Genomic DNA, 12,745 nt, shown 5'->3' with positions numbered 1-12,745 from the left:
AGCAGTTTGGATCAATGAGCACTTATCTCAAATAATGAAACTGTTTCAGAGTGAGAATAGTTTATTCAACAACCCTCTATTGGGCTGTTTGTATTTATATAGTCCCCTTAAAGAAAACGGTGAATATAAAACATTTGACCTAAGTCACCTAATGAAATCTTAACAATTCAGTTTTGCAGGTAGGAAGATGGAGCGCAATTACATACGCAAGACAGAGAGAGGCAGTACACCTCCAGATATTATGCTGAGAGCAGTGAGGCAGGTGAAACTGCAGAACAGAACGATAAGAAGCACAGCAAAGGAGTTTGGAATACATTACCGCACTTTATGTCGATACTGCAGAAAGTTCACTGTGGAGGAGATTGAAGGGAGACAGACGGAGCCAACCACAACTGTGGGTTACATTAAAAACAAACTAATCCTACCTCTCGAGCTGGAAGAGCACCTGGTAAAATATATAAAGAAAACAGTGAATATAAAACATTTGACCTAAGTCACCTAATGAAATCTTAACAATTCAGTTTTAAGTAGTTTTTTTTTTGTATATAATTTTATACATAATAATTGTAAAAAACTGTCCAACTTTCTGTAGTATGCAAGTTGTATTATCTTCATTCTTTCATTAAGATGTGCAGGTTTTACAGTTCTGCAACAACAAAAGTGCAGTCATAATTATAATTATTGAGGTAATGTTTATTTCTCACTCATTGAATTGAATGGAGAAATTTGACCGTGTGGATTCTAAACTTTCAACTGATGCCACAACTGTATTTGTATTTGTATAACAAGAAATGTAATTTAATAAAAGAGATGAATGCTATTGTTATACCTTCAGGCTTATTCTGTGGAAAGAAAAAGGAAAGCATCCACAGGAAGTACAGAAATTGAACGGTTGCAGACAGAATGTAAGAATGTTAATTGATGCAGTTGATTGCATAATTGTGTAAGTAAATCTGTAATTACATTTAAATAGTACAGCAAAGAAACACCAGTAACTCTAGGCTTCTGGGGATTAAGCTGTTTTAGTCGCCCTTTTCAGGTGTTTTTCCACACATGCTGAGAAGACCAAACTCGAATCATTTGTCATTATTATCAGAACGGTTATTTCACCACAAGCTTTTTCATTAGAAGATTCTCATTTGCCCACAAGATTCCTATATATTATCCACAGTTTACAGTATGTCTGTTGTTACTAAGGTGTTACATAAGATTAATTGCTTCATCAATGATTTCTGGTGCTCATTTTCTGTATAATAATCTGTAATTGTGGCTGTACTGCCGTGCTTGAACACACTGAGTGAATGAATGGTTTAAGCAATAGAACACAAGAGGGAGTGTGGCATGGCGAAGTAACATCACGGCTGTGACTTGGTCGCACTGCACAGCCGGCAGTTTGTTCTCCAGCTCCACACAGCCCAACTGACAGTTTGGGAATTTAGTATAGTCTCATCTTAAGAGTCTAACCAAATCAGCTGTTGGTCAAATGTGATCTTAGAAGTATCCATTTTCTGTTTGTTTGCAAATTAAGACATACAAATATTCAAATGGCTTGAGCGTCTCCTACAGCTGTCAATGTCGTTGCTTAGCAATGATATCTTAGCAGAATAATACAGTGTCTAAAACCGTGATGTTTGTTGAAATATCAGCAGTTAGAACACTTCTTAACCAATCACCTTGCGTGGCCAGGACTAACTTGTATAATTAAGTAATAGAACATGAGAGGGAGTGTGTTATCGTGAAATCACATCACGCCTGTGATTTGGTTGCAGGCACGAGCCGATATAGAAGTCTGTACATTCATCCAGTTGAAATATTTCTTCAGAGAAGCCCAGGAAACACATGAAACAAAGGATTTGTAGGTTTTTTAATGGAAATGAAAAATACGGGGTTAACAAAGTGAAAAATGTGACATGCAGCCTTGTTATCCACACTTGTTTTTTCTAGAACGCCTATCTAGTGTGTAGAAGTGCACGTACACTAGTACTACTGTTCTAGTACACCGCAGTGTGTGTGCTTGTGATCTAGGGGCTTCATGGAGGTTATTAATGGCTGTTCTAATGGTCTTGTGACCCTCATAACCTGGGACCACTTTGTGACGGTTTTTGACTTCGGCAGGTCTTCAATGACAAATGACTTCAAAATCTATAAAAATGTGTTTAATTAAGCAGAGCTGGATTTGTGAAAAATGGAAATGGAGATGGAGCTCCGTGTGTTTCATTGGAGTAAGACTATCCAACCGCGCAGTTTAATTCCACATTCAAACATTATCAGTAACCTTGCACATTCCCTTGTGTAGCTATATTACTTGATTTGGAAAACTATTCACAAACGGCTTTTGTGATATTTATCATGTGAAAAATACAGTTTAGGCAAAAATCCTGTCTCAAAACAGTGTCTCGGGCGTCAGGCAGCGTATTCATAGACATTTCCATGTGACAGCTTTCAGTGAAGGAGCTTTCAGAGACATTGAACTCTTCAGACGTCTGGATCCTGTCGCTTGCAGGACGGAGCGTGTCACATTGACCCACTCTGAATGAGCCCGTTCACACACGCTAACCCTTTAATTATAGACGCTTCGAAAAACCGTCCGAGTGGCCCTTTAACTCAGACCTGTTCGGAGTTGATGTAACCTACAGCAATACAAACTTAGAGTAGTCAGCAATATTCTGGTAGCTTATTGGCCGGAACCCTAGTGCACTAGCACGCGGTTTGGAGCGCGGCCCCTCCTCGGCCAGTTTGTCATTTCCGCATGTCGTTGGCAGCCTAGAGCCGCGCTCATGGGGGACGGAGCGGCTCCTCTGTTTACGTTCGGCGTGATCGCTGACATTCAGTATGCCGACATGGATGACGGTTATAACTACCACGGCACGAGGAAACGCTACTATCGGAACAGCCTGCGGCTCCTAAGCGACGCGGTCAGGTGGTGGGAGGAAGGAGAGGAGCGGGAGCGGAGGCCCGGCTTTATCCTCCAGCTCGGGGACATCATCGACGGCTTTAACAGGCGACACTCCGCGTCTAAGAGAGCGCTGCAGACCGTCTTGGACGAGTTCAGCAACTGCTCGGCCGAAGTGCATCACGTGTGGGGCAACCACGAGTTTTATAACTTCAGCAGAGACGAGCTGTTCAACTCCGTCCTCGACAGCCGGGATAAAGGCGAGGGCAGCATGGAGGAGGTGTACGCTTACCACTTCAGCCCTGCTCCCAAATTCCGCTTCGTCGTGCTCGATGCCTACGACCTGAGCATTATAGGGAGAGATGAATCGAGTGAGAGGTACAAGCAGTCGATGAAGATCATCCGAGAGCACAACTCCAACGATGAGCTGAATGAGCCATCAGGTACATGAACCTGCAGCTTTAGGAGTGATAGGCTTGGAGGGGAACTCCAGCATTTCGCATACTTGAATGTTAACGTCAGCAAAGTGATTCCGGCTGGTTTGGTGTGAGATGCTCTGTTCTAGAGAAACTTGTCTGAGTTGTTCATTGTGGTGGTAATAGGAAGTGGACAGTCTGAACCCGTTGATGGCCACTAAGTCCGGTCCAAGTTGAGCACTTTTTACAGCAGGCGTTGTCACAAACCAGCTTTACAGAAAAATCCTGGTCCAAACCACCACAAGCTTCTTTAGTGGTGACAGTGTCAAGGAAAAACTCCCTAAGAGCAAGAAGAGGAAGAAACCTCAGCAACCAAGGCTCAAAAGGAGAACCCATCCGCCTCTGGTCGACACCGGATAGCAAACAGTAACACGAGCAATATGGACAGAGAATAGTGATACATGAAGGATGCTCTGAGATAAAATAGTCCCCAAAGAACACTTATTTTGTCAGATTTACCAGATTTACCACCAATGTTAGATAAAAACTCAGAAGACGCATGCATGATCACTGGTGGTTTTGGATAGTGAATAAAATGGCTGCATTTGTAAATATCGTAGAAATTGTCCGGTAGGTCTACACTGACCATTTCACATCAAACCATCCGTAATGACTTTGTTTTTATCTGACCTACTGCAATATACAGAAATTTAGAAACATTTATAGAATTCCCCTTAAAGTGATGACGTAAAATAGATAATTTGTGTGTGAATGAATGTGCTTCAGTTTCAGCCTTTTCTATGCTGGAAGGAAGGTTTGTGAAGTTCAATGGAGGATTCAGCCAAGAACAGCTCGACTGGTTGGACAGGATCTTGGTCAGCGCGGATGAGAAAGAGGAAAAAGTCACCATTGTGTGTAAGTATGGTTTTTTTACATGTAATTGTGGTGACTGGATCATCATCCAATCCAGACAAAGCACGTTAACACTAACCCAGTGGCCACCGTCCCCCACCTCCTGCATCTAAACAGTGGTTTCCTTATTACCGAACACTCACGTGTCTGATCCAGCAAGCGAAGGGCTTCTGAAGATGTTAATTAGCTGGAGCAGGTGTGGCAGATTGGGTTTGGGACTACACTCTGCAGGAAGGTAGATCTCTAGGACCAGTGTTGGTGACCACTGCACTAGCCCATTTCTATATTTTTATAAAATAAGTCTTCTTTTTGAATATTTAGTAATATGATTCAAGTTGTACATTACAAGGCTTAAATTTAAAATGCACACACACATCTTCTAAGCCGCTTATCCTTCTGGGTCACGGGGGGAGCTGAGGCCTATCCCAACAGTCATTGGGTGGAAGGCAGGATATGCCTTGGACAGGTCACCAGTCCATCAGAGGGCAGAAATGTAAAATATACTTATATTACATTATTGTCTGTCCATACGTAAACTAAAACCCCTGAGTATGTTGGCAGCTAACCAACTTCAAACGTAGTTTGCAAAAACATCAGGCCAAGTATGTGAAATGCAAATAAAAACAGACATCAATCATTTCTAAGTCCATTTTAGGGTGTATTTAAACAAGAGCAGTGCAAGACAATCTATTTAATGTCTGCTCAACGTTTTTGTGAATATATAACCATTCTGAAATGAATGCTTGTAAGTTCTGAAAAGGTTGAGACAGGGGCTATACATGTTGTGAAATTAAAAATAAATAAATAAAATGAAAAGATGATTGTCATGCTTGTGTTTAAATGCAGCATTCAGGAAAAATGTAGACTACCAGGTAAAACTACCACTGAATGCCTGTTACCTTCAGTCCTTCAGATGGCACCCTATTAAAAACTGGCATGCTTCTTTGATGGATATCACCATACACAATAGTGCATGCACGTTAAGACTGAACTGTGCACAGTGAAAGCTATATGTTTATAATGTTTAGAAACACCCCTGACTTCTCTGGGCCCAAGCTCATCCGAAAAAAGACTGATGCACAGTAGAAAAGTATTGTGGTCTGATGAGTCAACGTTTCAGATTGTTTTTGGAAATGGATGGATGGATGTCATGTCTTCCATGTAGAAGTAGAAATCATCTGCATCTGTAAAAACACTATTGACAATGAAAGTTATGTGTACATGTGGAGTAACATATCGTCAATGTCCAAAGAAAAACATTTTTCTCCATTTTTGTAAAAAAAAAAAATTCCACATCATCTGAACACAGCAGCTGTTCTTCACATTGTGTGAAAATTGTTGGAATAAAATCCACTTGCACATAAAGTACAGAGCGTTTTTGCCTTTTCCTGTAATGTTGCCATTTTGTAGAAACTTTTTTTTTCTTTGGACACTGACTATATGCTGCCTTCAGGATGACGTCTTTTTCAAGGACATCCATGCTTAATTCCACATGACAACAGCAAGAAACATTCTGCATGTCTTACAACAGCATGGCTGCATAAACAGAGATTGCAAAAACAGAATTCACTAACCACTGCTTTCTGTTTTAATCAGCAATTCAGGTGCTGTAACAATTTTCAAATGTAACTAAAATACAACTTTATTTGCTGCAGCAATTTGTCAGTGGTGTCACTTGTGCAAAATGAATTGAAGCATTGACTTCATGTAACAACATAAATGCAGTATTTAAACATTTCTGCATGCCATGTTATCTTGAAACTAAATCTTATGATCAATCCACCAGTCTCATTCCTAAACGGCAGGCGACTGCCTGTGATGGTACGTTTCCCGTCAGAGAAATACAATCTGCTGCCTGGAAGTGTGTGAACACTGGCAGGCGGTTAGCCAGTCAGAATGCAGCTGACGAAATCCTGTAGTTGTGGTTGGCTTAATGTGCAAAAGAGGCCTGCCAGTTACAGCAGTTTGGGATTGAGACCTCATTTCTCTCCCCCTTTTTTACAGGTCACATTTGTATTCATCCTTTCTCTACCTGCTCTATTTGCCTTGCATGGAACTATGACAAGATCCTGTCCATTCTGAACTCTCATAAAAGTGTGGTGTGTTTCATGGCTGGACATGATCATGACGGGGGCTACTGCAGAGATGAATATGGTGTTCATCACCTCACGCTGGAGGGGGTTATCGAGACCCCTCCAGGGAGTAATGCTTTTGGGACTGTGTATGTATATGAAGACAGAATGGTCCTAAGAGGAAGGGGAAGGACATCGGACAGGGTGCTGATGTATCGATAAGGCACATGTTCATCGTGTTGCCCATGTGCTCTTGTTTTGTTAATATAAAGGATATAACTAAGAAAATATGCTACAAATATATATTTTTTACATGGTGATGGGAAAACCTCAAACAATGCCTTTGATTATTTAGTATTTTGGGGCAAAATACTGTGATCCTTTGCTGACTTATATCATGTGCATAAAAATATTTTGCAAAAGTTTATTTTATACAAACATATGGGTGGGAAGTGAATAAATATGAGTATGTGTTTGTTTTGTTAATAATAAATTAATATATTAATTTATTAAAGATATATATTTATATGGTGTTGGGAACATGCCAAACATCAGTGGTGTGATTTTTTTTTTTTTCATTTATTTATTTATATTTTAGCACTAAATACTGTTTAATACTAAATACCCAAATCTACATCTCAATTTTTGTCTGATCTAAGTGAACTGCTTACAATGAATGGCCTTATCCATCTGTTGTGCTGTCATATTACACTAATTGCTCACTATGAATGTTTTGGTTTTGTCCAGCATGTTGAATTCCCTACTCATAGTCATGGTCATATACTACACTCATTATGTCGCACTGGTCTCAAAAATGTTTCTGTTACTGGTTCCTTTGTTGGTTTTACTGCCCATAAGCCCATTAAAAGTTATCTCAGGACTTGATGGTGATATCCAGATCTACATAAGCACTGCATCCCCTGCAGCTCAGTCACCAAGTACATGCATTACAGATTTAAAACACTGGTTGGGCGATAATCTTTTGAAACTAAATGCAGACAAAACTGAAGTCTTGTTAGTTGGTCCTAAAACACTGGTTTACATCTTCTCCAGTCTGTGAATGTAAATGGTATTTTTATTAAATCAGTTCAAGTGAGATCTTGGATAAATCTTGGATTCATTTTTAATTCACTTTCATTTGAGCCCCATATTAAGTAATTTACTAGGATGCTATTCTACCTTTTGTGTAACATCGCACGCCTCTGCCCTCTGCTCAACAGTGTTGATGGTGAACGCCTCCTTTTTCTTCCCCATTGAATATTGCGTCTTCCTTCTCAATGTCTCCCTGTTCATTTGCTCACCCAGCTTTAGTTCATTCAAAACTCAGGAGCCAGAGACCTCTCTTTTACCAAGCACATGGTTAGTGAAAAATCACATTGTTAGAATATATACTTTAAAAAAGTATATATATAAGAGGAACTATTTTATTTCAAACACCAATAACACCTCTGACAAATCATAAATTATTATTTTTATTATTATTATTATTGTTACAGTTGTTGTTTTATTTTAAATGCTCTGTAAATCACAGTTGTTAAGCTCCCTCTTTTTACTATAGACAGCATCATTTAAAAGGCCTGTCGCAACCCCTGCCGATGAGGTCAGCCAGTTCTGCTTTATTAAAATAACAAATTTCACTGATGCTGTTTGAAAACTTTGAAACTGGCCTCCAGAAATGGTCCATAAACAGCTTCCTCAAAATCATCTTTATGAATAAAATGTAAAGCTTAGAAGTGTTCCGGAATGAAAACCGAGTCTGCTCTGTTTAGGTGAGGTTGGGTCTCTCTTTTCTTCAGAACAACATTCTTTATCTGTCAGTTTAATTTTAGCATGATTAGATGCTTAGAAACATTGTTTACAGAGTTTATGCCACTCAAAGTCATGCAGTCAGGCAATCAGCTGCCACAAGTAGCACACATGCACAGGCTGGCAAATAATCTATATAGAGGAAACATACATTTTAAGTACAGTTAGGCCCAGAAATATTTGGACAGTGACACAAGTTTTGGCATTTTAGCTGTTTATCAAAAATATTCAAGATAAAGTTATATAATCACCATGGGCTTAAAGTGCAGACTCTCAGCTTTAATTTGAGGGTATTCCCATCCTAATTGGAGGAAGGGTTTAGGAATGTAGCTGCCTCTTTTTCAAAGGACCAATGGTAATCGGGCAATTATCTCAAAAGCTATCTCATGGGCTGCATGGGCTATTCCCTCGCTAATCCATCATCAATTAAGCAGATAAAAGATTGATTCCAGGTGTGGCATTTGCATTTGGAAGTGAACCCACAACATGCGGTCAAAGAAGGGTTCAATGAAAGTGAAACAGACCATCATTAGGCTGAAAAAAAGAAGAAATCTATCAGAGAGATAGCAGAAATGTTAGGAGTGGCCAAATCAACAGTACATTTTGGGGAAAAAGAGCGCACTGGTGAGGGGCCTGGACGTTCATGGAAGACAACAGTGGTGGATGATCGCAGAATCCTTTCCATGGTGAAGTAAAACGCCTTCACAACATCCATCCATGTGAAGAACACTCTACAGGAAGTAGATGTATCACTCTACCATAAAGAGAAGACTTCATGAGAGTAAACACAGAGGGTTCACCACAAGTTGCAAACCATTAATCACGAAACATACTGTGAAAGCAACCCAGGAGTATTTTAAGGCAAAGAAGTGGAATATTCTGCAATAGCCGAGTCAATCACCAGATCTCAACCCGTTCAAGCATGCATTTCACTTGCTTAAGACAAAACTTAAAGCAGAAAGACCCACAAACAAGCAACAACTGAAGACAGGTGCAGTAAAGGCCTGGCAAAGCATCACAAAGGAGGAAACCCAGCGTTTGGAGATGTCCATGTGTTCCAGACTTCAGGCAGTCATTGCCTGCAAAGGATTCTCAACAAAGTATTAAAAAGAAACATTTTATATATGGTAAAGTTAATTTGTCCAATTACTTTTGAGTCCCTGAAATGTGGAGGCTTTGTAGAAAAATGGTTGCAATTCTAAACGTTTCATAGGATATTTTTGTTCAACCCCTTGAATTAAACCTGAAAGTCTACACTTCAGTTACATCTCAGTTGTTTCAGTTCAAATCCAATGAGTTGGCATGAAGAGCCCAAATCATGAAGATTGTGTCACTTTCCACATATTTCTGGGCCTAACTGTATGTTGCATGTGATTAATCTTAGATTAATTAAATTAAATTAAGTGACCCTTTTAGTCCCACAACGGGTAAATTTCACCTCCGCATTTAACCCATCCGTAAAGTGAAACACCGCATACACACTAGTGAGCACCCAATATAGGGAGCAGCAAGCACACTTGCCTGGAGCGGTGGGCAGCCCTATTCGCAGTGCCTGAGGAGCAGTTGGAGGTTAGGTGCCTTGTTCTCTTTAAAAATTTGCGTGATGTGATTACGAGAATTTAAACTGTTATGTGTTACGTGACTTTGTTACAGGAAAAAGTAATTACATTACTGTAACATGTAACTTTTACCACATTATCCCTAAGAGGCTTTGGCCAGAACATAGGATCCAAGAGTAGATAGATAATTTCTCTTGCCAACAGTCGCAATAATGCCATAAATCTCATATTTCACAAATTTTAATATATGCAACCAGCATCCAACACAGCTACATACAACTGAGTACAAGGACTAGAGACGTACTAGCATCTAGAATGAACAGTATGTTTGTCACCTATTAATTTTCTCAGCAATATTCTATATGAACAAAATTCACATGCCAAATCACGTTTGTCACATCACATTTACACAGGTGGTGAGTGAAAATCGTAGGTGCGTAGCCCCTTTATAGAATATAAATACAGAAAAATATAAATATCTGAGAAGAATATATATATATATACCGACTCTGAATATACACATATACATAATATACACTAGTATTGCACTATTCCAATGTACAGTTGTACAGTAATAAGTTATGAAATAAAACGAAAATGTGCTGTTGTACACATTCTGTATGTGCAGTTAGTCTGAGGTAGATAATAAATCAGATGCAGGTACATAGGGGATAGAATACTGAGGTAGAAATCTTCCAGATTGTACAAGATGTCAATCTATATGTGTAAGTTCAGATTTGCTAGATTGAAGGTGCAGAAGATCAGAGTGAGTCTGATGAGATGTAGATAAGGTGTAGATTGACCATGCCTAATATAGGTTACTAAAATTCTAGTCTTACAGGTTAGGGTTCTGCCTGTCCTTGGAAAGTCTGGTGCAGTTTTCCATGAAATGTGTCTTAGAACCACATACTATGACAGGAAACAGCATCTGAGTGTCATACCAAATTACTAACCACAGGTCACTGCTTTAGTAGAAAATGTAGGGGTTTTTAAAGCACTGCTGCAACCAAAATAACCTGCAGGAAACAAATGCATTGGCAAACTTGCAAATATAAAAAAAGATTAAAAGCTAGTAAATGTTTTATAGAAAGCTTCTGAATAGTTTTATAAAGATGTAATGCCTTCACAAATCTATTCTACTGTCTAGCTATTATCTCGTGTTAGCCAATCAAAGTGCAGTTACCAAAATCCAGATAGTGACCAGTTTACAGCGTAAAAGATGTCAGATGTTGTTTATTTGTGGATTGGAGCAACTGAGGCTGAGACAAGCCTGCAAGTTAACTATGTGGCTCTGTCTTTATTGACCTGTTGTGTCAAAAAAAAAAATAGGAACAGGACTTACAACACCAAACAGCACTGAGGCTTCAGATCCAGCTCCATTTTGGAAAGAGTTTCAAAAGAAGTTAGCGTCCATTTTCTTTAGAAGAGATCCAGTGGAAAATATTACATTCCTTTTAAAGCTATAAATGGATTTTCGTGAAAGATGGTCAGTGCTTAGAGAACTGAATGGCAAGGAATTAAATTGTGTATAAGTTGTCTGTTCAAGGATAATTGGCATAATATGCAAAGCCTGTTTTTATAAACTAGCCATAGGTTTCTCAACCATCACATAACTGGTATCAAAATATCCACAAGACCACGAACCTCAGTAATGATCAAAAACATGTTGGCAGTTCACTCTGTTAAATCTCAAAAGGATGGAAGTGATCATTTTATTTATTTATTTTTTGCCTACCATGGTCTACACATGTCAATCATGATTGCAGCCTTGGTGTTTCTGAGTTAATTATTGAAAACTCAGAATCAGTTAGCTTCATCATCTCAGGTAGTTTTACCCTTAGGGTGGCGCTACAACACACAAAGAGTCATAAGAATAGTTAACAAACATATTGCTATCACTTTCTGCAGATCTTATCTGTGACCTAAGTAATGTGTGTCGTGTGATTCAGTATTTAAGCTGGATAGCTTTGCAATTGCAACATTTCTCAGAATATGAACTGTTTCCAGGTATGTTTTATGGTTATGCTCATAACGATTATGTACATAATCTCCGCACCACAAACCTCATTGTGCTGTATCAAGCTTGACCCCACATATTGCCACTTGCAGCTATATTTTGTTTATTTCTCTTTCATTTTCTTGATCATTCTCTGTATTGCCCTTCTATGTGGAGTATGTTTATATTTTACAGTTCATAGTAAATGTACACTGTATGTATACATCATTATGTATACAAAAAAATGGAAAAACACTGACAAAAAATGAACTTGCAAAAAAAAAAAAAAGCTAATTAAAGCAGTTTGTGATTGAGGCCTTCATTTCTTTCTCCTTTCGCCATTTTTTCAGGTCACCTACCTGTTCATCCCTTCTCTACTGACTCTATTTGCCTTGCATGGAACTATGACAAGATCCTGTCCATTCTGAACTCTCATAAGAGTGTGGTGTGTTACATGGCTGGACATGATCATGACGGGGGCTACTGCAGAGATGAATATGGTGTTCATCACCTCACACTAGAGGGGGTTATCGAGACCCCTTCAGGGAGTAACGCTTTTGGGACTGTGTACGTATATGAAGACAAAATGGTCCTAAAAGGAAAGGGAAGGACATCGGACAGAGTGCTGATGTATCGATAAGGTGCTCTCATGAATTATTATAATAAAGGGTGTATAACTAAGAAAATATACTACAGATATATATTTCTATGATGTGGGAAATATGCCAAACATCAGTGGTTTGATTATTTATATTTTAGTGCAAAATACTGTGGTCCTATGCTTTCAAACCCTTTGCTGTGAAAATGAATTAATATATTTACCATCTTTATATGTGCATAAAAATGTGAAGCAAAATATTTTACAAATGTATATTTTTATACATAGATGGGTGGAAAGGGAATAAATCTGAGTATGTGCAATTACTGAATGATATGAATAGCCTCATTTTAATGGAATATAAGGAGAAGTACATTGTAGAAGTATGTTGTCTAAATGGTTGAGTGTAATAAATATTTTCACAAAATGTGTGGCGAGTTAAGGTAAAGTGTTTCATTTCTTGAGCCTGAAGGATGTAAAAACCAGAAACCAG

At 38.8% G+C, this 12,745-nt stretch overlaps 1 protein-coding gene across 2 annotated transcripts; it reads left to right on the top strand.

Annotated features, from left to right (window-relative positions):
• Positions 1-2,740: 2,740 nt before the first annotated feature.
• Positions 2,741-12,681, top strand: adprm (ADP-ribose/CDP-alcohol diphosphatase, manganese-dependent). 2 transcript variants are annotated; one of them, XM_017693135.2, is made up of 3 exons: positions 2,741-3,336; positions 4,096-4,224; positions 12,005-12,681. In XM_017693135.2, exons 1-3 carry the CDS (start codon positions 2,778-2,780, stop codon positions 12,292-12,294), a joined length of 978 nt encoding a protein of 325 aa, XP_017548624.1. In that variant the 5' UTR covers positions 2,741-2,777; the 3' UTR covers positions 12,295-12,681. The 2 variants fall into 2 exon arrangements, with proteins under 2 accessions (XP_017548624.1, XP_017548623.1); XM_017693134.2 differs by lacking the exon at positions 12,005-12,681 and adding an exon at positions 6,226-7,391.
• Positions 12,682-12,745: the final 64 nt, after the last annotated feature.

The sequence above is a fragment of the Pygocentrus nattereri genome, chromosome 13, assembly GCF_015220715.1.
Source record: "Pygocentrus nattereri isolate fPygNat1 chromosome 13, fPygNat1.pri, whole genome shotgun sequence".
Lineage (NCBI taxonomy): Eukaryota > Metazoa > Chordata > Actinopteri > Characiformes > Serrasalmidae > Pygocentrus > Pygocentrus nattereri.
Note: the sequence above shows the minus strand (reverse complement) of the source record. Positions and strands in the feature narration are given on the sequence as shown.